This window comes from Hirundo rustica, chromosome 5 (genome assembly GCF_015227805.2).
Source record: "Hirundo rustica isolate bHirRus1 chromosome 5, bHirRus1.pri.v3, whole genome shotgun sequence".
In the NCBI taxonomy this organism is placed as follows: domain Eukaryota; kingdom Metazoa; phylum Chordata; class Aves; order Passeriformes; family Hirundinidae; genus Hirundo; species Hirundo rustica.
In genome coordinates this window covers 56,039,277-56,065,983 of record NC_053454.1, presented here as the reverse complement: position 1 = coordinate 56,065,983, position 26,707 = coordinate 56,039,277, and the positions used below count along the sequence as shown (strand labels likewise).

The 26,707-nt window shown below is 49.9% G+C and overlaps 1 protein-coding gene across 6 annotated transcripts; it reads left to right on the top strand.

The window, feature by feature from the left end:
* Positions 1-1,268: 1,268 nt before the first annotated feature.
* Positions 1,269-26,693, top strand: TMEM150C (transmembrane protein 150C). 6 transcript variants are annotated; one of them, XM_040063724.2, is made up of 10 exons: positions 6,321-6,339; positions 9,705-9,768; positions 10,942-11,076; positions 16,233-16,314; positions 17,336-17,389; positions 17,507-17,539; positions 17,641-17,708; positions 21,137-21,264; positions 23,566-23,743; positions 24,383-26,693. In XM_040063724.2, the coding sequence occupies exons 3-10, from the start codon at positions 11,070-11,072 to the stop codon at positions 24,589-24,591; spliced, it is 759 nt and encodes a 252-aa protein (XP_039919658.1). In that variant the 5' UTR covers positions 6,321-6,339; positions 9,705-9,768; positions 10,942-11,069; the 3' UTR covers positions 24,592-26,693. The 6 variants fall into 6 exon arrangements, with proteins under 6 accessions (XP_039919660.1, XP_039919657.1, XP_039919655.1 ...); XM_040063722.2 differs by having other exon boundaries at positions 16,230-16,314; XM_040063723.2 differs by lacking the exons at positions 6,321-6,339; positions 9,705-9,768 and adding an exon at positions 1,270-1,439 and having other exon boundaries at positions 16,230-16,314.
* Positions 26,694-26,707: the final 14 nt, after the last annotated feature.

The following is a 26,707-nucleotide window of genomic DNA, read 5'->3' as shown; positions in this document are numbered from 1 at the left end:
ACCTCTGAGAGTACCTGAAATTACAAGGTAATATTCCCCCCACCCTCCCCCAGGGATAAGATTTCAAAAGCAGCAGCAGTTCCAGTCAGTTTCAGGGATCTGAAAACTGGAATTGAAGCCACTGTCAAGTTGCCTGGTTTTGAAAAACTGAAAATAACTAAAGAAACATTGTTCAGAAAAGAAAAAGCTCCTCTATCAAATGTCTTATCTGGAAGCTTATGCTACCTGAATCCCTCTTTCTGTAGATGAATTTCTCCATGTGATGGAGTTGATAAAAAAAGTCTCAGCCTTTGCAGGAAAAATAGATTTTTAAAGAGGGCACCTCAAATTTTGGTAAAACAAGGACTACTTCAGTGCATTTCCTTTCTTTTTTTTTTTTTTTTTTGCTTATTTGTTTGTATTTTTGTGTTTGTTTTCAACTTTTTGCTTATTTGTTCTGATTTTTTAAAATCATCTTGGTCATGTTCTTCAGCGTGGTTTTCTCTTCCTCAAGATGATGTAGAGTCTGTGGGAGGCAGGGAGGGCCGCCGCCATTTCCCAGGGCAGCTACTGGATCCATCCACTGTTGAACGAAGTGATGTGGTGAAGTTGTGGAGCCTCGGTAGGGCGGATACTAGCGCATGAGCTGCACTCATGTCTGTGGACTTCGGCCCTTCTCCTGCTGATTTGGTACTTGACGACCTGGCTAGAGCTTTCTGAGCAGTGCAGAACTGCTGAGGGACTGCTGGTGGATTGGTGGCGGGCTGTAGGTTGGACTTAACCAGTGACTGTCCTCTGAGACCTGATGGTCTGGCAGTGCCTGACCTTGTGTTGTCTCTAGCTCTGTTCGTGGCACGTTGACCCATGTGGAATAACACCACGTAGCAGTGGGAACACGGAGTTTTGTACTTTGCCCCATGCACCGCTGCACCGAGCGTTTCCAGGCTCTCAGCTCTGGCATACAGCAGGCAGTGGATCAGGTTGACCTCTTTTCCCAGAACTGGTGGGGCCCTTATGAAAAGCAGGGTTGGCTCTGGAGCTGTGTGCTCCTTCCAAGTGGAAACTCCCGAGCAGGTCAGCTGCTTTCTGGCATGGGCTGGCTCAAGGGAGGCTAGCCTGCCCTGGGACCCCTGGGACTTGGCACAATCTCTAGAGGAGGATCTCATCTGTAAATTATAGCAGAGAGGAGGATTTAATCTCCCAGTTACAGAGTGTAATTGGTTATGCAAACATCGATGAAACCCGCCCCGCGTCAGGGCTGCCTACGAATGCAGCAGTCAAGGTGTGAGGTGAGACCAAGGCTGTGGTGGCTGATTGCAGAGGAACTTCCAGGCTCCATCTGACACCATCCCTGCCACAGCTGGAGAATTCCAGAATCCCAACAACCCCTGGTGCAGGAGTGACGAGCAAAACCTGCTGGCACTGAAGTTACGCCTTGAGAAAGACGCTGCAGCGAGAGGGTGAGTGCTGGTGCTGAAGAAATGCGTCAGGGTTCGCACTCTTGGGGTACGAGGGGTGGTGGATTTCTGCTCTGCCCACTTCCTCCAGAGGCCCTGCCGTTCCCTGGTAAGCCCTGAGAGTGTCTGCATCCCTCTGCAGCTTGGAAGTGCAAGGCAACTGCTGTCCCCGGCAGGCAGCCAGAACACAGCTTTCTAGAAATAAGCCCGGCAGATGGGAAATGTGGCCTGACTGCAGGTATCACATTCAGCTGCTGCGGTGGGAGGCTCCTAGGAAAAAAGAAAGATCTTCTGAAAGGTCTCCTGTGGCCACGTGAGCCATGTGAGAATCCATGCAAGGCTGAAATGTGGTGGCTGAACTATGGGCTCTGGTTAGATGATGTTTGGGGTATTTGGGAGCTGGCAGGCCTCTCAGTTTGGAGGGAGGCTGATGATATATCAGCCCCCAGACGGCAGTCCCAAAGGCATGGCCAGGCTGGACTTGTACTACCTCAATATTTTTGCCCCATTTTGCGGCTGCTTTGTTTTTCTACCCTTTAAGTGGGTGTTTGTGTACAGGGCGTTCAGTACGTTCAGGGTGTTTATGGAAATTGAGGTGCAACTTCCCGTAAGATCTTATTTTAAAAGAAGAATGCAAAGCAAAACTGAAAGCAGAGCCCAGTGGACAAGGAAGAAATGTACTAATATGTGCCCATGTGCCCCAGCTCCCACAGTGGCTCTGGCAGGGTTGTGCCTGGCCCAGGAGAAGAAACCTCTGGCAAAAACCTCTACCCAGCAGCACCAGTCCCACTAAACAGGGGGGAAAAATATCAGAACACCTGGGGCACCCCTGTGTGGGTCGTTGCCCACTGGATGGTTTGGAGGCTTCTGCTGTTTAAATCACCCCTTGCACACGGAGCGCATTGCTTTTAGTGAGTCCGTCTCCTGCTGCCCCACTCTCTGAAGAGTTAAACCCTGATTTAGGCTTTTTTCTGAGAAAATTATGAAAGAATTCCCACCCTGGCTTTCAGACAAGTGACTCCAGGAGCTGTGCCACTGCCCTTCCCCTTCCTGCCCCAGCCATGGCCAAGCTGGGGTTAAAGCCAGAAGCACAAGGAGCAAAGGTGTGGTCCCAGCGCAGGTAAAGGCCCTGCCTCACACAAGCATTTTTAAAGATAAATCTTCTGCCCAAGAGAAGCGGATGAGCAGCAAAGCCTGCTTGCAGAACAATAAAAAAAAAAATCCCCTTTTGCAGGACTTGGAAAATGATTGGAGGAAAGGCTCCAAGGAGCAGCACAGATAAGAAATGTAGGTGAAATGGTGCTTACCACATCTGCACAGCACGCCTAACCTTTGTATTCACTGCAGCTGCTAAATTTCCCCAACTGACATGATTCCATTAGCATTCATAGCAGGATAATAGGAAATAATGATTTTTACCCAATATCATTATTCTTTAAGAAAAAAGGAAAAGAAAGAAAAGAAAAGAAAAGAAAAGAAAAGAAAAGAAAAGAAAAGAAAAGAAAAGAAAAGAAAAGAAAAGAAAAGAAAAGAAAAGAAAAGAAAAGAAAAGAAAAGAAAAGAAAGAAAAGACTATTTTTTTTCACCAGCATTTTCTGTGCTTCATGTAGGCCTGTCCTCCTGCCAGGCCAGAATACACTCCCACTGGGGCCAGGGTGCACCAGTCTGCAGCTCCCATCTGCATCCACTGGCACCGCGAGGTTTCTTCCCCAGAGTTCCCACCCTGACCACACATCCCCTCTATCCCATGTATTTGTTATCACAGCAGTATTTTTTTACTTTTTTACTTCTCTTTTTATGGAAAATTAATTATAATTTTGTTTCTGTTTTCTCCATTTCCTTTCCTAACATTCAAATGGCATCACTTTGCTGCAGTTAGATGGAATGGGTCTCTTCAATTTGCTGCTCCATTCCCTGATCTAGGTGACTTTTTCTCGGCTGGGATCACGTAGGTGAACTGGGAAAAGCTTAATCTCATAGGGTTGGGATCTGTGGATGTTTCCTAGGGTGAGGGAGTGCACCTTGCAGGTCACTGCCTCTCCAGCCACCCTGAGCATACCTTGTCAAAGCCAAGCCTCAGGTGGGCTTGCTTACGTGGCAACTGTTTATCAGCAGGGCATTTGGAGCTATGAAGTCTATCACAATATTTGAAAAGCTCGATAAAGGAACAGATGGCTTTGATAGGAGATGATGTGGCTAATGAAATGAGGGTTAACGCTTCAACCGAGAAACAGTTTTAACTGTTTTTTAACAGTTTTAATCGTATTTAATACATGCCTCGGGGTGTGGAGCAGCTCCAATGATTGCTGCTGAGTGATCCCTGGGCTCATTTTCCCCACTGCTCCTCTTTCTGGGTGGGCAACCTTTCCTGCCAGGCGTCACTCCACCTTCGGAGCAGAAAGGAGCAGGACAGGAGAAAAAGGTGGCAAATACAATTTCAGAAGACATGTATCTCCCAGAAACGAAAGCAAACTCAAAGCAATTCCCTTTTCCATTTTCCTCATCTTTGTGTACCTTTTCCTCCCCCTCAAAAAACCAGTCCAGGATACCCACAGCCAGTCTTCACTGGTAATTTCACCCTGGCAAGGACGGCAACGAGAGTGGCATGAGGTTGTTTTGCTTTGCAGGATGAGGGTCGTGGGAGAGGGGCCCTTCCTCCCACGGTGCTCCATGAAGAAATCAGTGTAGGAAATATCTCCAAGGTCCCACGTAACATCACCCCTTGATGGCTGATGCCTCCCTGCATCTCTCTTGCTTCCTGCTCTGGGTGGGCTCCAACACATGCTTGCTGTCCTCAGGCTGCGCCCTTTTTTCAAGCTGTGATTTTTTTTTAAATTTGTAATAGGTTTTTGGTGGGCCTGTCAGCAGCATGCGTTTTCCAGCACTCAGAGGGACACCATCTGCTCAAAAAGGAGCTGTGAACAAAATGTCTCAGACACTCAGAGTTTACCAGAAATGAAATTGCCTTAAAACCCCATATGGTGCATTGTTTCCCTTCCAGCACTGGCTGACAGCAGAGGTGAAGTGACTAAGGCGGTTTCTGATTAGCTGCTGCATTTTCCTTTCTGGCCAGAATCGCTGGGGCTGAGCACTGTCACTTCTCACCTGCCTGACAGAAGGTTTTCTTCAGCCTCAGCTCCTGACAGTCAGAGAGTACTGGGATTCAAAGACCTCCCCTCGGTTACTTTTAAAGTGAGCTTCCTTAACTCCTGCTGTCACAAGAAGCCTCACAGGGAGGGATGTGGTTAATGCTGATACCTCAAGCATATTTTTTTCCAGGCAGCCAATTTTGGGGCCTCTCTTGGTGACATGGAGGCAGTAGCAGCCCCTTGCCTGAGGAAAGCCATGCCTGGAAGCATGGGGGCTCCTAAGCATGGGGCAGTGTCAGGTGGGTGCAGAGGGAAAACCTGGCCAAGACCTCTGGATTTTGTGGGGTTGCAAAAAAAGCAAATGCCGCAAGGAAACATTTATTAGTCCAGAGCAACACAAGATTTGAAATACCAGAGCAGGAAGAATGTTATTTCAGCTCTAAAAATAGCCCCCTCAGCCTTTAAACCATCGAGAAGCATACACGGTACGTGCCTTTCTGTGGGAGCGCCTGTCCTCTCCCTTGATGATGCAGCCACTCTGGTAAGGGCTCAGGGGACCTGCTTCTGCAGTGCTTGCTCCGAGGATCAGCACTCTGAGAGCTTTTCAATCCCCGGGAACCAGAGACACCAAATCTCTTCTGGGCGTTCCATGAGGGCCAAAGCTGCAGGGCGAAGGAGTGCTGCTTGCCAGAAGGGCAACCTACGAAATACTGATAAACTGTTGGTGTATAACTCAGCTCAGTTCTGGGGGCTGACATGGATTTAGGCATCTGTCTGTTCAGTGTTGGTTCATAAGTGGTGGCACCAGGACAAAATTTTGACTAAGTGCTACCTTATTTGGATTTTAGGAAAACAAACAAGACAGACGCTAAATAACATCAGTCATCCTCGCAGAGAGAAATGGGAGGAAGAGGAAAAAGAAGTGGTAGCATTCACGGTGACCTAATTTTATGAAGATCACACGGTGAAGTGACCCCTCCACCCCAGGAATCAGCCCCAAATGGTTATCACCGGGCTGTTTCGCCGGGAACGTTTCCTCTCAAAATTCCAACCACAGAGATACCTTACAGAGATCACAAAGCCCACCACCCACTAGGAAAGGGAAATGGGGCGAAAAAGGCTGTTCCCGGGGTCTCTTGCTACTGAGTGGCTGCTTCCACTTGAGGCCTTCCAAAACACCCATCCAGGTGGGCAGCACATCCCGGGAGGGCTGCGAACACGCGGGGTGTGCGTGGCGAGCCCTCCCCGGTGCTTGGGGCACCAGGAGCCGCAGGCTGGGCAGGCGCTCCCGGCTCTGGGAAGGTCGGGCAGGGAACAAGGGAGGGCAGGGGGCAGGGAACAAGGGAGGGCAGGGAACAAGGCAGGGCAGGGGGCAGGGAACAAGGGAGGGCAGGGGGCAGGGAACAAGGGAGGGCAGGGGGCAGGGAACAAGGGAGGGCAGGGGGCAGGGAACAAGGGAGGGCAGGGGGCAGGGAACAAGGGAGGGCAGGGGACAGGGAACAAGGGAGGGCAGGGGGCAGGGAATAAGGGAGGGCAGGGACCCTCTCGCATGGCCGCACGGGCAGCGGCGCTGCTGGCCGTGCCCGAGGGACGCCCTGAAGCGGCAGGGGTGTGGGGGCGGCGGCCGCGTCCCGGCATCCCAAAGCCGGCGGTCAGAGCAACCCACGGGCTCCGCTTCCCGCGGCGCTCCGGGGCCCCCGGTGGCCGCGGCGGCTGCGGACCCGCCCGTCCGGGGCGGGGCTGGGCGGGGCGGGCGCTCGCACCCAGCCCGGCCGCGCTCGCCGCCGCCGCCGGAGCCGTCCGCAGGTGCGCAGGTAGGAGCCGCTCCCGGGAGCCGCGGCCGGGAGCGCCAGACATCCCCTCCCTTCCAACCTCCTTCCCTCCCTCCCTCCCTCCTTCCCTCCCTCCCGCCCGCTGCCGTCTCGCTGTCGGCCCGCCCTGTCGCGAACCGTGGCCCCGGCCGCGGTCCGGGAGCCCCGGGCTGCGAGCCGGGCGGGGCTGGGGGCGCGGGGGCCGCAGCGGGCGGCGGCAGCGGGACCCCCGCGCTGCCGGCCCCGGAGCGTCCCGGGTCACGGCAGGTAGGCACGGGCTAGGTGAGCGCGTTGGAGCCGCTTCGCCCAGGGCCTGGAGGACCCAGGCGTGGGAAGGCTCTCCCAGGTCACGATTTCGGCATCCATCTCACCCGTGAATCCCTCTGGGGAATCCGACCCTTCGGAGCTGAGGGATGGGGTGGTGACAAGACTCGGCAGGGTCTCTCGGCCGGGTTGCTGCATAGGGGTCTGTGAAGAAGCTCACCTGGGTTGAGGTTGTGGGGTGGGACGGGTCCTGCCTTCCCCAGATCCTGCCAGGATGTCCTGTCAGGACATGCAGGCTGTGTCCGGATAAATTCCCTGGAGGGAATTTGAGGTGTCGAGGAAGGCCATTCACCTGTGCTGTGGTGCCTCAGGGAAGGAAGGGCGAGATCCTCTCTCTTGAGAGATGCAAAGATGCTGGGTGCTGATGTCCCAGGGTCACTTGGGATCTCAGCCTTAGCTTTTAGTTAGAGCATCATGCTTGTGCCAGACCTTTGCTTCAGAGCCCTTTAGCTATAAAGGTTGCAGAAATTATGAGTTGATCTTTCTGCCTTTTTCCCCCCCTCTCTTTTCTTTCCTTTTCAAGCAAAGCTACTTGTGAAAGTGACCCTAAGGCTTGTCTAATCAACACTGACACCATCCTCGTGCCAGGGCAATGTACACATGCGTGGTTAATTAGGAATAGCAATTCAGTATGGAGGAGGGCAGTGTATGAAAGGTATATCCTGACCCTGACTGCCTGTTGTGTCTTGCTCAAACAGTGCCTAAAAGAAGGGGACTTGATTCTTGCCTACTTTCTGCCTTTGGGTAATGGGATGAAAACAGGGGACTCCTATTTGCTTGACGAATGTCTTGCTCCCGATTTCACTGCTGGACTATTAAAAGCCAAATTGTTTCCTTGTGGTTATCCATGCCCGCCTGTCAGCATTTTCTGAACCTGGGTGCTGAAAGTGCAGTTGTTTCATTTCCCCTTTTAGGATTCTTTGTGCTGCAGTGTTTGCTTTTCAGATGCAGAGCAGGGATGTGTGCTTGTAAGAACACCAACGTTTTCAATTGCTTTTTTTTTTTTGTTCTTCCTTGGAAGAGATGTCATGTCCATGGTTTTCTCTCTTCTCCCAGCCATTTCCAGGCAGCCCGAGATTGCAAAATTGTGGTTTGGCCCAACAGAGAGACTTTAAGGTCCCAGCTCTGCAGTCCAAGCTGAAGCAATGAGCTGTGATTGCATGTTAAGTGGGAGCCAAGAAGCAAAGAAAGGTCTGTGAGAAAAGAGAAAGATGATCCTAGGCAATATATTGGGAAGGATACACTGGGATAGGGGGTGGTGGCGGGTGAGGAGGCTGCTGCTGCAGTAGAAGATTTGGACCAGGATTCTGGGTGCACACTCCTCTGTGTCACTGATTTCCAGTGTGATGTCTCAGTGAGCAAATCACTAGCCTTGTTGTCCAAAATAGAAATAATTGTGTATGGGGTTTTGCTGTCTCAGGAGGACTTGCAAAAGTCTCTCCTTGGCTTTGGTTGCAGGTTGTGGAAGAGGTCACCTGAGGTTCAGGGATGACGGCAGGATGAAATGGAGGAAAAACACATTGGGAACAGGTGGAGAGAAGGGCAGAATGAATGGGAGGAAAGGAAAAAACTGACGAAGCTTCAGAAACCATGAAAGGAACTGTTAAAATGGCTATAGGTTACCTCACATGGGGTTTATTGCACACTTTTATGCTGAGGTTGCTGCTGGATGGTCCTGCCTGCCAGGGAGAGGTCTGGGCTGCCTCTCCCATGGGTAGCAAAGGGAAAGGAACAAAAGCCTGGAGGATGTGGGCTGGTCTGCTGCAATGGTGGGGCGAGTGTCCAGCATCCTCCTTGCAATTTCCTGAGCTGGGACAGGTCCAGGTACTTAGAGAGAGAACTTCTGCTCTTGCTGTATTGTTTCCTGCTTCCTGTGAGGAACCACTGGTATTAATAGTGGTGACTGCCTAAACCAGAAGAGCCAGTGGCCCTTCAGTTTTGGCACCACAGGACTAGAAGAGTGGGTTTTGCCTGACCAAGACCCTGAGGATGGGCACAGCTTTGTCAGAGAGAGCCTCCCCAGTGCGGTCTTGGCCCAGCTGAGTCCTCTTGGAGGTGCTTTAATGTGGTCTCCTATAGGAAAGTCTGTCCCTGGAAATATTTCAATAGGCCTTGGGTGTTTTCCCTATGATGAGTTGCATTTACCAAAGGAAATGCTGCTCTGGGGACAGTGTGCATCTCTCCAAAGGTGTAGAAGTGCGAAGTGCAGGGACGAAAGGAGCTTATGCTTCCAAAAGGTGAATAGAAGAGGGGTGAAAGGGATAAGAGAGATGAAAGACAGGGTAAACAGGTGGGACAAAGCCCTGCTTACACCCCATGAGAAGCTCTGTAGCTTGAGTGTGTGTTTTCTGTTTGGTGGGGGAAAAAAAAACAGTGGCAGGGTAGAAAAGGCAGTGGGACCTGGAATTTTTCTGGCCTTGCAGGGCGTGTACTCCCTCATCCATAAACTCCAGGAGAAGGAGACTGCATGATCAGGAGTAAGGTTCTGCCAAGTCTGTTCCCCTGGGCTTAGTCTGTTTTTCCTTACCTTTAAAGCTATTTGTAAGTCAACACTTGAAGTTTCACCTCCCTGTTAAGTGTTCTCTGCCACTCCCGACACTTACATTGTTTTCCCGATAATGGGAGAAACCTTTTGGGCAGACTTCCTTCCCCCTTCAGACGTAATGCGTGTCTCGGCTTCGCTTGGTCGTGCACGTGTGCAATGGTTGAAGACATCTGTGATTTTTGGAACTGAGGAGCAAATAAAGCTCCTCTGTTGGGTTTTTAATACCCTGTCAGGACCTCTGTATGTTATGGGAGAAGGAACACTCAATCTGCTTGTTGCTGCTTCATTAGATTGTGGTCTCATTAGATCAGGGTGGTTGAGGTGGAGGGCAATCACTGGACAGACTGTCTGCACGGTGCCTCTGACTTCTGGGCTTTGCCAGAGCATCAGTCTGTGTTTCTCTAGTGCTTGCAGAGCAAGGAGATGATTTCAGAGTCTCTTTCTTCACAGCACAGCTGAAGCAGGGAGAGCTTTGCTGACTTTTTTTTTTTTTTTTGAGGGGACAGATAGCCTTCCTCATTTTCCAGCTACTCTTTACTTTGGGGGTTGTCTGGGACTTTGAGGTAAGTGCCCTTCTCACAAGCGTCCCAAAGCAAAGGATTCTCAAGGGGAAGATATGCCCCTGTGGTGGTGGTGTGAGACTGTGAGTTTGGTCTGTGTTGAGACTCTGCTAGAGATTGCCCTTGTGTCTCAGAAGTCTGGTGTATGTGGCCCCAGTCCTGAGCAACTCTGTATTAAGGAAACTTCCCTGTCTGGCCCCCCAGAAGCCACTCTGACAGTCACACTCCCACCACGCTGGACTGTCACTGCTGGGACCAGAGCCCTTTCACAGTGGGTGGTTCCATCAAGCTGACCTGTGCCTTGCTTGACTCCCCACACCCCCCACATTTACACTGACAGACAGGTTTTCCTCCCTGGCTGGACCCCATAGCAGAGTCCCAGAAGCCTGGACCCTTTAAGTAATTTAATCATCGTGCAGTAACACCCTAACAGCTTGAATTGATGCCTTCAGGGGGACTCCCTGTGCTAAAGAATCCCTGGCCTTTTAGACCCTCGCAGTCTGTGTGCCTGTTCCAATCATGATATTTAGTCTGGGGCCTTCTCTCTGTGTATTTGGGTTCTACACAGTCTCTGGGTCACCAGCCACCCTTGGCCAGGGCCACAGCTCTCCATGCCCTTTGCTAGGCAGAGGGTAGATGCCACCTGCAGCTCCCACTGCGGCTGCTTGCCAAGCTGCTGCTTGCATTCCTCAACATCTGCCCTTGGAGACAGCAAGGCATCTGCCCTGGGAGCTGGGCAGTCCAGCACACACTGGGGGGACTCCCTGGGAGCTGGTTGCCCCCTGACTTGTGCAGCCCCTGGGGTCAGGAGGAGCTGGGATGGCTGTATCTTGCAGTGAGTGATCCCCAGCAGGATGGGATTCCTGGGGCAAAGGAGCACACAGTACCTGCAAAATGCAGCTCTCCTCAGCTCACCCTGGCTGCTCCTGCCTGGTTTCACTGCCTGCTGCCCCAGCTCCTGTCTGAACTGGATGTTACCTTCTGCCTTACCCAGCTCCTCTCTCTGCCTCCTTTGCCTGTTTGCAGGCTGAGCGCCACGCCTGCCCAAGCCCTGCTCGTGATGCCAGTGTGACCTCGTGGAAGTCAGCGTGATCTGCCATATGGGGCAAAGCCTGCAGAACACCCCTTTAGTCCTGTGGGGGCAGGTCATACTAATGTTTCTTTCCTGGCACGCAGGAGCGTGGTCTGGAAGCGGGGCGTGCCTGGTTCGTGCAGCGCCAAATGCGATACGGGCAGAATCAGCCCACAGGAGGTGAAAGTCGGCGTCTCTGCCTGTAGCACAGCAGCTCAGCACTGCTTGCCAGATGGCCTGTAAGTACTTACACCCATGTGTGACTGAGGTGAGGGTTGTGGGGCAGCAAGAAGCAGAAAACCAAGGGCACTTTTTGAAGTACAGTGGGATGTACTGGCCTCAGGACACAGCAGTGCTGCAGGAATATCGCTGGGTCAGACACTGTGGATATCTCTAGGTCCTTTTTTGCCCTCCTTTTTTGGAGATTGGAAGGTTTCATTCCTTTGTTGCACTTGCACCATCTCTGATAGGTTTGTGTTGGCCAGAGCATTTCATTAGCACACTGAATGCAGTCACAGTGTGTGAAATGAGACAAGAAACTTGTACTGATGTTGCCGTGGGTGAAAACATTGCCTCTCAGCATTGTTGCAGGATTACTGAAGCATCTCTCCTGCTTCCCCCATGCACAACCCAGAGATGTCTTTACCTTTTCCCATTCCTCTTGTATAAATGAAATGAAAATGGCATTTCTGCACATCCATGAGATGGTAGGTGGGTACCTGCAGCAAGCAGAACATCCTACCCTGCTGACAGAGGCGATCACTTCTTTCCTTCTTACCCCACCACTTTGTTATCTATTTACAAGCCTCTGTCATATCTTATCTCTCATTGTGCACTCACCCTGGAAACCTTGAGATAAACCTGAAAACGCCCTGTTTTGTTATGTTGGCATTTGTGACCTGTGAGTGGCAGGTTATGTAATGTGCTGGTTTGTATCCACTCAGTTACACTGGTTAGCTATCAAGTGACTGTGGTTATTTTTGCTTTTAAAAGCAACAAGAGAGCTATAGTGGGCTCCCCCAAAAGACAGGATGTGTTTGTTCCCCTTTGATTGTTGCTGACTGGCAGCAATTCTTTATGACTTGCTCTGTTTCCAACAGTGTCCTTCTTCTGACAGTGCTCCTGGCTTTGTACCTATCCTCTGAAATAACCCAGTGGCCTAGTGCTGTGAAATGCAGGAGCGTTGCTCTGGCTTATTATTCATTTCAAGTGCATCTGCATGCTTTAGTCTTAAAAAAGATGTATGACTCTGTTAATGTGGTAATTTTGTCCTTCCTTACATTCATGTTCTCTGGTGAAAGCAACTTCAGGAGGAGCCTGTAACTTTGCTTGGCAGATGAAGTTAAGAAGTCCATGTTAAATGAACCTTCAGCAAGCAGCAGTATCTGTTTGGTGAGCTGCCTGCTGTAATTGAAGTGTGTACAAGCTTAATTGGTTGAGGGTGTGTAGCGGGGCAATGGTAAAAAAAGCAAAGCAAGCAGCTGACAGTCTAAGCAGATTTAGACATAGAAATAGAACGGGAGATGAGTAAGCTTGCATTGAGAGAAATTCTCAAGACACACACCGGGGCAGTGCTAATGTGAAACTCTCTTCAGTTCTGCACCTTTGCTCATATTAGCTGCACCTCAGCAGTGGCTTTGCAGTGCTGGTGTGTGTCGAGAGGGACTGGAAAACCACACGTGAGCTTTTGAGAATGCGGGCTGGGTCAGCTGTGGTACTGAAAATGTTCTTGTTAGTTTGTGAATCCATTGCACCAAGAGGGCTTTCTGTCGCTGAAGGCCTTCCTGTGCAAGCCTTAGCGATGGAAGACAAACGGGTATGGGAAATTACCGACTGCCTCTTGGATGCAGTGGGCTTATTTGGGAGGACATGGGCTGGCAGAGATTGCTGCTGTTGCCAGCTGGAGTTGACTGCTCAGATTTGGCATCACTGGACATGGCAGCAATGCAGAACAGAGCTGTGGAGAGGAAGTTTGGCTTTATGTCATCCCTGTGAAGCAATTAACTATCAAAGTTATGTTTCTACATTTCCCATAAAGAATTTTGGTAATTTTTCCTACCACTCTTGGCATTCTGCTTTGGCTAAACTGGTGTGGTGCTGCAGGAGAGGCTGATGTTTGGGTTCCTTGTTCTCCTGCTCCTGTCTGCTTTTAGAGGTGCTGGTCTCAGTGTGCACAGAGGTCTCCCAGCCTGAAGATACAAACACTGGGGACATCCCCAGAGAGGACAAGGCTCACCCAAAGGCAGGTGCTGAGAATGATATCTGCTGAACACTGGTGCAATGCTAGGCAGGTCTGGCATGTGTTCAGGGTTTCTCCTTTGGGAGAAGTTGGGATTACGTGTAATTTTGTTCCTGGCACCTGGATAACACAGCAGGGAATAAATGAGAAATGCACAGGAGCTGAGCCGTGTTTTCAGACCATCCTCTGCCCACGTGGGGATGCTGAAACATACCCAAGCATGTGTGGGCTGTGCCAATGGGCAGCATTAAAAGGTGTTGCTGTTTGGGTTCATGGGGGAAAGGGACCCTTCTTTCCTGCTTTTGGTATTTCATCTGTCAGAGGCAGGAGGCTTCCTTCTTTTTAACTGGCTGAGATTAGGCTCTCTGAACTATGGAGCTGGCTTCCCAACAGGACACCGTGCTCTGCACTGATTGCTCATTTAATATGCAATGATTTCAGATGTCGTTTTCTGTCAGTGGCTGATGGAAGGGGACTCCGTGTGGCACAGTGAATATTAAACAGAGGGCTGTTTTCCAAGGCTGTGAGTCTGTAGCTGTGTTGCTCTGACTCTGGGGAGGTTGGGCACTAGTCTTGGCCTTGCTCCATTTTAGAGCTCAGCACAAGCCAGTGGTTATCTAGACAGTATTTTGACATTTCCCCCCTTCATTCTGCTGTGGAGTCCACGTCCCTGTGTGCTGCCTCACTGATCTGCCTGGGGGAAAAGCCCTTGCCACCACCCTCTCTGCACGACAGGCAATGCTGAAATAGCTTGTGAAGGCTGCTTTTTCCATGCTGGGAGATGGAGGAGCTGCACCAAACCTTTAATGAGAACAGCCTGTTCTGCTAGTTATGGCTACTGTTTGCTTTATTGTGTGAATGAAACTTGTGTACCTTTCCAAAGGTGAAGGGTAAATAATAATGTGCCATCCTGTGACATGAAAGAATTGTGTTACCTTGGCTCAATCCAGCCACCACCAGAGACAAGAGGGGAGTCGAACACAGCAGTAATGACCTTGCAGAGCAGACAAGGGCTGGAATAGGAGGTGATGTTACCTGCCTGCTCCCTTCAGCCAAGGCTGGAGGGGGAATTTGGCCCCACTTATGTCTGCCTTTCGTGGGGCGCAGGCCCTTGGGCACTGTGCTGCCAGAGGCTGTCAGGGACATGGTCCTGTGGCAGGTGGGGCAGCTGCCACCTGGAATTGGTCCTTGGGATTGCTGTCACGGGTCTCCCAGTGCCACAGCACTGTCCAACACCAGCCAAGGAATGCTGCTGCAGTGCTGCTGAGCAGCAGAAAAAGGCAAGGGCAGCACTTCATGGAGTAGCTGCAAGCACAACAGCAGGAGCTGTGCGGGTTACAGAGATGTGACGTGCTGTGCCTCCTGTGCTGGAGGAGAGGAACAGAAGTGAGATGGGAAATCTAGTCCCCCTCGTTGATAATTTCTTCTGATCTGTTCACTGTGCTAAAGATCTGTATGCACACCAGCTGCCTAACTTTTAGATCATCATACTTAATACTTGCATCATTTCATGCTCCTTCTCTGCAGCTCTCTCCGCTCCCAGCTCTGAGAAGAGACCTTATCCAACCGCTTTTAAGGTTTGGAACTCAGCCTTACTCCAGGCTGTCTGTGCAAACAGCCCCAAATCGTGGCCTCATGGCTTTGTGCAAGTGTGGTGTGACTCTGGGCACTGCAGGTGTTGTTTTGTACCCCTGCTAGGCCATTTGCAGGGAAAACAAGACACGTAGATGTGAGAGTGGGAGTGCCATGCCTTCTACAGAGTGTGGGGAGCCTCGCTCAAGCCCTTCAGTGCCTGTCCCAGTGAGGCAGGGCAGGAATTGGTGTCTGGGGCCCCGAGCAGTCCAGCCAGCGTGTCCTTTGCAGCTTGGGGTGCCTTAGGGGAGCAGTGAGCTGGGGGCTGCTGTGACATGGTGAAGGTGCTGGCTCTCTTCTGGGTGTTCACAGCAGGGAGCAGGCCATGGCTCTGTGCTGCAGATGCAGGAAGGCCAGGGGTGCTGGGAGGAGCAGGGTGACAATGCAGGTACTTTCTTCTCTAGGGCAAAGGGAAGGGTCATGGCTTTAAGGATCTGGATGAGGTAAGTGGGCTGCAAGTGCAAGCAGGCTCGAGTGGGAGGCCGTCATCTCTAAGCTGTCCTGGCACCCCAGGGTGCCTCCCTGTGCCATGTGGGTGCTGGTGGCCCCAGGGAATGCCTGCCCTGCAGCAGGGAGCGGGGCAGAGCACAGGGGCACAGGTGCTGCTGCCCTGGTGAAAGTAAAGCAGCTGCTGGAGCTGTGAGCATGGTGGTGTTCCCCTCTCTTTGTGTCTCTTGGCTGTGCTGGTGCCTGGAGGAACATTTATGGAAGAGGGCAGAGCATGAGAAAATACTGGATCCATTGCCAAAGGACTCACATGGAATCGTAGGACTGTGTGTGTCCGCAGCCCAGCGGCGTTTCTGAGTTGCACACATGACAGGAGCAGCCCCGGCATTCCAGATGCTCTTGCCTGGAGGACAAACGCTTCCTGGGGAGGCGGCATCCTTACGCCCCACGCAGGATTTCACAGTGCCTGCATGTCAAGAGCTGATCCTGTTTGCCTCATCCCGACTCCTGACAGCGCTCTAGGAGCCGGCGCTGAGGCTTGGCTCCGCTCTAGGTGTGGCCGGACACTGTTTTTCGCTGCTTGCTGTGGCCAGGATGGGCGGTGGTCGTGTGCTTTGTGGGGATGATGACAGCACGGGCATCCCTCTCTCTCCGTGCCGCGGGCTTTGCTGAGGCAGCGTGTGTGGAATTGCAATGATTCCCGGGTAGGAGGCTGCCTTGCCTTGTGCGTGTGGGAAGCTGCAGGGAATCGGAGCTGCAGGTCTTTGTGCAGGTCACCTTGCACAAAATCCTTAAGGACTTTGAAAACCGCTCGAATTCCGTAGGTGTGGCTGAAAAGTCTCCCGCTCCAGGGCTCCGGTGCCTTGGTTGTTACAAACTGTGTGGAGGATGCTGCCTGTGTGCAGCAGCTTCACCCCCTGTGCCAGTGGTGACAGTGGGAAAGGTTTGCAGTGGCCATCAGGAGCTTGGTACCTCGGCACCTGCTGTGGGGATGTCCTTCTCGCTCGCAGAAGAGGGGGGCTGAGGAAGGTGGGTGCCCCAGCCCCCTGTTCTTACTTTGTTCTTTGTTTCTAGCAGGTATGGATGGGAAGAAATGCAGCGTGTGGATGTTTTTACCTCTTGTCTTTACCCTGTTTACATCAGCTGGATTATGGATAGTGTAAGTTATCTCCTGCTGGTTATTTGGGAGGCTGCTTCTCATTAGGGAGAGTCTTTTGGGGATGCTCTGCCCTCGAGCTACTGTGGGGCTGGGAAGGCACGTGGTAGGGGCAGGAGCCAGTCGGTGCCAGTTCATGGCTTGAAGTACCACATTTTTATCCCTGAGTTTCTGTGCTCCCCAGGCCAAGCTGCTGACCTTGCTTTCTTCGTGGTATGTATTACTGGGAGGTGCCTGAAAAGAGACAGCCAAAAATGTAAAATTTTCCTTTAATCACATTTTCTTTGAATGACTCAGCAGAGCTCTTGGAGAAACACTTAGGCCCTGCTTTGGGGTAGAAATTCAAAATCTGCAGCATCCAGCACCGCACTGAAAACCTGCCAGCAGCTTAATGCTGACACCTCACTTTCCCCCCTAATGCTTCTTACCAAAATGCACACAAGACATGCACTTCCCTGAGCTAGGCTCTCTCCAAGCATGCAGGCAGACGACTGCAGCATGAATTTGGGAGTGATAAATGTGTGATCAGCAGCTATGCTCGAGCTGAAAAGCATTTATCTTGCAGGATGTGGCCCTGGCCGTGGTGTATGGATGCTGTTTTTCAGCAGCAGGGGCAGCTTAAGCCTTTTTTCTGACCTCTATTGCTTGTTGTTTTTCTTGTCCCATCCCCTCTCTGTTAAAACAGCTCTTGTGGATGGAGTACCATAGTAAACCTGATGAATCAAAATGACTCAAACTAAAAATGAGAACATTTTCCTGCTGGGTAATTTTAAGGCAGCTCAGTTCAGTGACCCTGTTTGTCTACTCGATCGTGCAAGCCAGATGCAATACAAAGGAAAGCACATGGACTGAGAAAAAAGAAAAACTGCCTGCCTGAGCAGAGAGAAGCACAGGCTCCTCCAGCAGATCCTGCCAGTGGGCTTTGAATCACTTAATGTGTTGTTTGGGTGATATTTGGAATGGAAGCTAGGATGAGGTTTTACACTGATTTCCTTTTTATTTTTTTTTTCCTTTTTCTTGACAGGTACTTTATAGCGGTGGAAGATAACAAAATTCTCCCACTAAGTGTACCAGATAGGTAAGAGCTGTTTGTGGGCTTTATATTCAGTCACTTGTTTCTTTGAAATAATGAAACAATTACAGCAAAACGAGAAAGAAAACCTTGAATCTTCATTCCTGTGCCTGTGTCTTTTAGGAAACCTGGTTCCAAAAGACCACCTTATATAAGGTAAATGAATTATTTTCTTCCAAGTACTGCTCTGGTTAATGATTGCTATTTATGTGTCTTTGCCATCCTAGAGTTACAATGATACACTTTATATTTTCAAGTATTGCAGGTGATGCACCTCCTGCAAGCTGTGTGTTTAGTCAAGTCATGAACATGGCAGCATTTCTAGGTAGGAACCACAACTGGAGTTTCTTTCTTTCTGTTTGTTTTAAGAGTCACTGAAACATAAGTAATATCCTGTACATATTCTTCTTGAATGTGATGATGTGAAATCTTTTGAGCTGTACATTTCATTGCTGCTTCTTCCCATTGCAAAGAAAGAAATGTAACAGGTGAAATACAACCTCCAGACTGCAAATGCGTCGTGGGAGGTGCGATGATAGGTAGGACTGTCTTGACTTTGGTGATGATGAAATGGTTGAGTTTAGAACCTTTGCTGTAATGAGGAAAAAGTAATTTAGGGAATCAAAGCAAAATTGATACCCTGAATTTCAAGAAAGCAAACTTTAGGCTCTTCAGGGAAGTACTTAGCAGAATACCTCAGGAATCTGCTTTTGAGGGCTTAGGTGTCCATGAGTGCTGGTCAGTCTTTAGGTACCACCTTTAAGCAGCACTGGAGCAGGCAATCCAGCTGTATGGGATTGTGCTCAAAGAGTGGGGCAGAAGACCAGCTTGGCTTAAGAGGAAAAAGCCATTATATGGTCTCTGGAAGAGAAGTTAGGCTTTGCAGGAAGATTGCAGAGCTGTGGTTTGTATATGCAGGGAGAAAACGGGAAAGGCCAAAGCTCAATTTGATTTAAAACTGGCCAGGGTTGTTTCAGACAACAAGAAGAGTGTTTTTAAGTATGTCAGTGGCAAAGAGAGGCCAAAAGAAAATGTTGATAGGCATTTGTTAAAGACTGTAACCTGACTAATAGGGATGAAGAAGAAACGGAGGCATTCAGTGTTTTTTTCTGCCTCGGTCTTTAATAAAATGCCGATAGACCTTGAGCTGTCCAGTCCTCTGAGTTGAAGGACTACAAGTGTGAGAGCAGTGACTGTCCATTTGTGAGCACTGGAATTGTCAGGGAACAGATGTATCAGCTGAATGCTCACAAGTCCCTTGGTCCTGGATGGGATTCATCCCAAAATACTGAAGGAGGTAGTGGATGTTAGGGCAGGACCCCTCTCGATCATCTACCAAATGTCTTGGGATTCCCAGGGGAGGGCCCTGCTGGCTGGAAGCCAGACTGTTTTTCTAATCTACGAAAAGGGCATGAAGAAACACCCAGAGACCTACAGACCTGTTGGTCTAACCTCAGTTCCTGGAAAAATTATGGACAAGACGAAATGGACACATTTAAAGGGTAATGCGATCACCAGGCACGATCAGCATGGGCTCAAAGGGAAAGTCCTGTTTAACAAATTCAACATTCTTCCATGATAAGGCCACGCACGTGCTGGGTGAAGAGAAGGTGTTGGATGTAGCTTTTCTGGATTTTAATAAGACTTAAGACACTGTCCCTCACAGCAGCCTTCTGGAGAAGGTGTCCACCTGTGAGAGCAGCAGTTCCCCAGCGCACTGGGTGAAGAACTGGCTGAGGGGCAGGACTCACAGGGCGCTAGAGCAGCTACATCTGGCTGCCATCCAGCCACCAGCAGTGTCCCTCAGGGCTCAGGTCTGGGGCCAGTTCTGCTCAATATTTATATCAGTTATCCGAATGAATGATGTGAAGGCACCATTAGCAAGTTTGCTGTTGATCCCAAACTGTGAGATGCTGTTGACTCTCCTGAGAAACCAGAGGGATCTAGATAGCTGGAACATTGGGCGGTGATTAATGGGATGGAATTAAACAGGTCTAAATGCCGTATCCTGCACCTGGGATGGAGTACACTGGACTCAAGTATAAGTGGGAAGAGGATGTGGGAAGGGAGGTGTGGATCTCTTCCTCCTCAGATCCAGTGACAGGACATGTGGGAATGATTCGAAGCTGCTCCAGGAGGAGTTTAGACTGAACATTAGGAAGCATTTCTTTAGTGCTAGAGCGGTCAAACCCTGGAGTAGGATTCATAGTGAGATAGTTGATGCCCCGAGCCTGTCACTGTTCAAGAAGCATCTGGATAATGCCCTTAATAACATGCTTTAAATTTTGGTCAGCTCTGAATTTGTCAGGCAGCTGAATTTGATGACTGTTGTAGGCCCCTTCCAACAGAAATAATCTGTTCTGCTCTAATCTCTGCTTTGTGGATTATGTCAACCTTTCCTCTGCCGTATTTGTGTACTTCTGAGAGCTGCTTTTAGCTTGTATCTCTGACCGCCTTAGTTATGTCAAAGCTGAAAGAGAGGAAAGCTACAGAAACATGCTAGAAATGTGGGAATTATTGAAACTGAAAATACCATTGTTTTGCAGGGAATGGTTTTAATTCCCTTTTGTCATTCCCATCAGGTTTTAGAAAAAGATCACATAATTTCAGGGGTCTGTATTGTAGAAATAAAAATTTAAAAGTTCCTGTATGTGAGCTTGAGTAGTCACAGGTGGCTGTCCCAAACAATTGCCTGGGGCTGAAAAATAGAAATCCTCTTTTTGGGTGGGAACAAAGTTCTCATTTTTAAGGATTTGGAGTGCATTGATTCCCTAGAGCAGTTGTGAGAGAGTAAATTCAAATATCTTTTGCAGTTTGGGTGAAAGCAGGTATTTTTCACTAACAGCGCCCTTATTTTCCTAAATCATTTCTTCGATATTATACCAGGGGTTTTGTGGAAAATGCAGACCTAATTTGCCAAGGCAAACCATTTACAACAATATGAGCTGCATGCTATCAATTTGAGCATGAGCATAAGAAGGTGTTTGACAGCAAGCAAATTTCCCTGTTCAATTAAATTGATTTTTAGTGCTCTGGCTTGAATGGCATCTGAAGGCCAGCTGATTACCTGGCTTTCTGTGTTGTTCCATGCACCATTCACTGGGGAGGGCAGGAATACACAATTGGAGTATCTTGTGGGGTTATGCCATATCATATGATGTATGATATATCATAGCTGTCGTGTATCATACACCTCGGTGCTCGGGGGAATTGTTAGCTTGGAAGGAAGGTGATTCCATTCTTCATGGAAAATTAGTGCGACATTTTGGCTTATGTTTGTGACAACAGAGGAGGTGAAGAGAGGCAGTGGGCGTTATGGCAAACCCTGCAGAGATATGTATGTGCCATTCATATGCTTTTTAATACAAGGTGGGGTTTGCTCCTCCAGGGGAGCTCAGGACTCGTGAGTGGAGTGAAGCAAAGCACTGCAAGTCCAGGTGCCACTTAGTGAATGCATGGTGTGCATGTGATAGGAGCTTCACAGGCAAGCAGGAAGGTGTTTTTTCCCCTGGAAAATCTGCAGACAAAGCATGATGAGAAAAGGAAGCCTGCAGCTTGCTGTAGCTGTGTTACGAGAGAAATGCTTCCTGTGCTTAGTCTTGTTGCTGATTAAGCGGGAGGGGGCCGTGCAGAAGCACAAAGCTTGCCGGCCTGCAGGTATGGGGAGGAGGAGGGGGCTGTGAGCCCCCAGGCAGGTGTTTGCTGCAGCAGGTTCTACCTACTGACGCCCCTTGCCTTGTGTTTCCTTCCCAGCGCTTGTTGTGGCTGTCCTGCGCTTCATTCAGCTGAAGCCAAAGGTGCTCACCCCTTGGCTGAACATCAGCGGCTTGGTGGCACTGTGCTTGGCCTCTTTTGGGATGACCCTGCTCGGCAACTTTCAGGTACTGCTCTGCGGGCTTGCGCTGCCCTGCCTGTGCTGCAAGTCCCCCGCTTTTCTGGGTCTTGGGCCGAGCTGTGATGCGAGCCCGGGAAAAGCTTGTGCTCCAGCCCTCCCTTACCTGCTCTGCCACCTCTCTGCCACTTGTGTGGGGCACAGTCGCTTTTCACCTGTCTCCAGCAGGATTTGCACCTGCCTGCTTAGACCTGACCTGCTGAGAGCCACAGCAGGAGCCTCCAGAATCTCCTGAGCCCTGGGAGCTGGCACAGATGGCCCTGGGTGAAAGGGTTGAGCGGGAAGTTTGCAGACACATCTGTGCAAACAGATGCACAAATGCCCTTACAATTTTAGCAGACAGCTCCGTGTCCTTCTTTTGAAACATCTGTTGCTTTAAATGCCGCCGCTTGCTGATCCTCAGACCTGCCAGGAGAGGGACACGGCAGAGGAGCGCCAGGACTTCTCTGGATGTGATGGGTGTCTGGGCGAGGGCCCTCCCGTTCTCCCTCTGTCCTGCAAGGTTATAGGAGCAGACATCTGCCACATCTGTAGCGATGGCTGTTCCCTGTGATCACGGTTGTGTCTGTCAGGGCTGCAGCGAAAATCAAGATGTCAGTGGGGTTTGGGTTTGACTCTGAGGCTCTGCCTCTCACTGGGGTGCAGGTTATGCCCCCCAATAATGGCAGGAGCTGAGAAAGGTCAGTGCAGGCCAGCCGCTTCTCTGGCTTTGCGTGACAGGGACCCAATACAGAAATGGTGATTGTTTTGTGAAGGGTGAGGATCTCTTTGGATTGTATAGTCATTGAGGGAACTTGGTGTCCTTTACAGTTGACTTTTTATTTTTCTTTTTGAATGAGGTGTGAGATAATTTGACCTTTATGGACTTGGTCTTCCTGACTCCATAGCAAAAACCCAACACTCAGGGTCTTGTTTTTTCACAAGAGCTTCCCAGCTAGGAATTATGAAGCCTTTGTAACGGCTTTGTCTACCTCTGAGAAGAGTATTTCTAGTACAGGACAGGCACTAGGAAACAGTTTTGACCTCTCCTTTTTTCACTCTTCAAATGATTGTAATTTAACAGTAGCTGCTTTGAATCGTGTCTGGCTATAAATTCTGATTATTCTCTGATATCTGATTCTATCTATCCTTTCCTTGTTAGTTACCTGTATCGTTTCTTTGATCTTTTGCCAAATATGAAAACCTGCAGTAATGAGACCTTAGTCTACGCCTCTCCCTGCCTGACTGCTGAGCCGAATGCGGCATTAAATCATATTTCTGGAAAATTGTACACTGGATGTTTTAGAGGGACATTGTAGCTGTGAGTCCCTTGCAGTGCTGACTATCTTGGGAAAGGCAGCTCAATCCCATTTTTGCCTGAATGATTATTTGGACCTACCCTTGAAAGAAATTCAGGGTAAAGAGGAAGGGACATATCAGTGGAGGCACAGCAACTAGATTGATGTCCTGTAGATTGTGTCTTATTTGATGGGCACTTGTTAAATCATCAAACAGGAATTAAGGCTGCAGGGAGAAGTTACAGACTGATGGTTTCTTTTCTAGAAAAGCCTCAGAGGCAGAGGGAAGATGGAAGTTGTTTGGCCTAAGTCCATGCTGGACTTTTTGAATGGATTTGCAGCCTCAAGGGATCTTTCTGCAGATTCTTGCTGGTTGAACCTGGCTGTCGTTTTGCCTTGCAGTGTGCACAGTCACTGAGCCCTGTGAGACAGGGCAGCCCAAGGAACAGGGAAGCACTGGCACTCCAGAGGGGTTGGGTTCATGTTGCCTCAGTCCCCAGTGGTCTAGGACAGGCAGAAGAGGAAATTTGGTGGGAGGAACTTGCCAAACCAGGAGCATGTATTTGTGTTTTGGCTTGTGCTGGCTCAAGGGGGTGTCAGGACTCTGCTCCCTGCAGCTGGCACTGAAGGTGCACAGTTTGCATCCGTTGCAGGGAGCTGTACAAGACCCACAGTGGGTTGTCCTTGCCTGACTTGGCCATCACTTCGAGCCAAGGAAGAATTTATTTCTAGCTCTGCATTTGTGAGTCTTGTCAGGGAGCTGTGGAGACAGTCCCCAGGCAACTGCGTTTTCCACAGCACTCTGGGCTTTGGGCAGAAGATCTGCTTGACTGTGACAGCTGTCAACTCACCTTGGTTATGTTGCCTCTGCCAGAAGAAATGATACAGCATCTCTGTCTCACACCCCAGTGATGCCCACTGTCCCCAGCCCAGATTGCTATCTGATAGCAGTCCAGTTAGCTATCAGATGATTCCTGTTGTGTCCAGGCAATCACTGTTGTATTTGTTCCTAGCTTTCCAATGATGAGGAGATCCACAACGTGGGCACATCGCTGACCTTTGGCTTTGGGACACTGGCCTGCTGGATCCAATCTGCCCTTACCCTCAAGATCAACCTGAAGAATGAGGGGCGCAAAGCTGGGATTCCACGAGTGGCTCTCTCAGCCAGCATCACACTCTGTGTGGTGCTCTGTATCCTTTTTTCTTGCTCCCCAGGAAGCCAGGTATTGTGTGTGTTCTGCAGCAGCTCTTCTCACACCTGTCCTAGGATCTCAGAGCATTTTGGAATGCTGCTCAGTCTGTCTTCTTAGCACAATCCTATTTCAGTGCCCTACTGAGTAGAGTGATGCTTCCAGATTTCACAGAAAGGGACATTTTTGTAGGTGATATAAATAGAAGGAAATATTTCACAGTGTGGGTTGAAAGGTGTTCCCATTGCCTGAGGTGGGTGCAGTGATGTGATCCAGTTCCCGCTGGGAAGCTCCTGGCAGGTAGGGGCCCACAGCCCTCTTGCTGGCTCTGTCCCTGGCTAGCTGGATGCTCAAGGAAATCACTGACTTTTCTCCACCCGTGTCTTCCCCTCTGTAAATGTTTATCACCCTGATCTGGGATCAGGAAGCCTGGGTCCATATAGGAGAGCTGCTGTGCTCCATGGGTATCACTGGACACCTGATGTCCCTTTCATCTCTAGCATCACATTCACACTCTCCTCATGATGGCTGGATGGGTTGACTTATCCAGGTGACTTTGTTCAGATTTTTTTTCCTGATTGGCTTTCAGACTGGTTGGTGTCTCTGCTCCCAGTTATTCTCCTTGACTTTCCTCTTCCAGATTTCATCCTCATGGCCCAGGGCATTCACATGCATGCTTCCAGGATCCAGTGGGGCCTAGTGATGTGCTTCCTGTGCTACTTTGGCACCTTTGCAGTGGAGTTCAGGCATTACAGATTTGAGATAATTTGTTCTGAGTACCAGGAAAACTTTCTGAGCTTTTCCGAAAGCTTATCGGAAGCCTCGGAGTACCAGACAGATCAGGTGTAGCCTGAGCTCTGGCAGGGGGGGAGGGGGGCAGGTGTGGTCCCATGGGTGAAACATGACCTCATTTACACTTTTTTTATGAGTTTCTTTTCACGTGCAATCATGATGGCATTGCCAAAGGGCTCTGGGGGTGGCTATCTCGCTAAGAGCCAAACAGCCAGAGGTGTCTGCTGGAAGAGGAGTGGATCCATCTCAGCGGGAGAGAGCACAAGCTGCTTGGTTGGTGCCACTGGGGACTCCTTCCGAGTGGCTCTGTCGCACTCTTGCTGTTCAAAACATTCAGCAGCCTGTCTTTGAAAGGCCCCTCTGAGACCAGTCCTGCTCAGCCCAGCCTGCAGAGAAGAAGGAAGCAGACTGCTTCAAACAGCAAGAGTCTTCAGGAGTCACACGTTCCCGAGTCACCGGACTGCGTCTTCCATGTGTTTCTCAGGTTGTTTGCTTTGCTGCCAACCGGGGGAACTTGGTAGGGTGAGCAAGAGCAGCTGTTTCTTCAGAACCTGGGATCAGACACAGAAGATCCCTATGGACTGGCTTTTATGGCAAGCGGGTAGGCATTTCTCCCAGCCTGGAAAGCAGCCGACGGTAAATCCGGGGTTGGAAGGAACTGTGCTGCGATCAGGAAGTGAGATGTAGCTGATGCTGCCTTGTAGCCACGCAGGTCATGCCCAGGCCAGAGGGGGTGACACAGTGGGATGCTGTGCTTGGCTTCCTGGTGGGGACTGGTCGGAGTGAGGTGCTGAATTAAGATGAGAACGTCTGTGTGCTCTGAGGACAACCCAGAAAAGGCTGCTTTTTCCGTGTGTAGTGCTTCCACCACACATCGTGTATAGTATTTCAAAAGCTTTTTTTAATTTTTTTTTTTAATGTTCACTGAAGGGGGAAAACATTGTGTTAGAGACACCAGGCTCGCCTGCCACGAGAACAGTACCAGTGGTTCTGGGCACAGGGCTTGCTTTTGCTCCTTGTGCAAGCCAAACTTTAGAGATGCTGGTTTAGGCTCTGGGCACCTCAGTGTGGCCAATTGTCCTGAGTGGAGCCTGCCAGAGGTTTAAATGGGCTTCCACGGGGCCAGGAGGGAGCTCTGCCCCGGAGGCTGGGTGATCTGCCTGAGGGCTGGAGGGTGTGAGAAGGGAACAACAAAACCAGAAGGGCTTCTTCCTCCCTACAGGCAGGTTTTCAAACAGAAGGGCTGTTTTCAGAGGAGGAGCTCAAAGCCCATTTGAAAACCCGATTTTGGGAAGGCTGCTGTATTGGCTGGGCAGGGGAGTGATGGGAGTTGCTCCTCAAGAACATGGCTCCTGTTTTCCTCCAAAATCAGGCTCAGCTTAGGTTTACATCTCATCTGAGCTGCAGGAAAACAAGCAGAAATTAAAATGGTAGGAAAAGGGATTTGAAGAAGAACTCGTGCTGCTCTGTGGCATTTCTGACAGAGGGAAAAGGCAAAAGGGCATTTGGTCTTCTGCAAAGGTTACAGGCCTCTCCTGGGAGGAGAAACAGTCAAAACTGTGTGTTAAGTGGAAAGCTTTCAGCCAGCCCTTTATTTTCTGCGCACCAAAACTTGTTCTCAGGCAGCTGTTACAAATCCAGAGCATTTTTGGCCAACAGAGGGTTGTTGTGGATTGCTGAAGGCTTCCTCCTTGTAGCAGCGTCACTAATGGAAAGCTTCCCTGGAAGGATGTGCTGAGAGTGGCCAGGGACACAGCAGTGTGAGATGCCAGCTCCCTAGAGACTGATCCAGGGAGCTCCTCCTGGGCGAGGACAGGAGGGGACAGTCTGGAGAACATGCAGGTAGGGAGTCTCTTGCACATACTCAATCCATATGGAGCACAAAATAGCATTTTGTTGTAAGGGTGTTTTACTGTAAATAGTCCACTGTGACTTTCTTTCCCTAATTAATTAATGCTTTCAGTTTATTATTTTAGCTTTTGTAATTTTATTGAAGGAAAAGAAAAAGAATATGGTGGTTATTTTTGTTTTCCTTTTGCTCCTTTTCCTATATGCAATCCGAACTGAACTTCAGGTTTTTAGTGATAATTCTGTACATTTCTTAGAGTATTTCTAACAGCACATTTCAGTACAAGTAAATGACAACTGATATACACTGAAACATGACCACTAA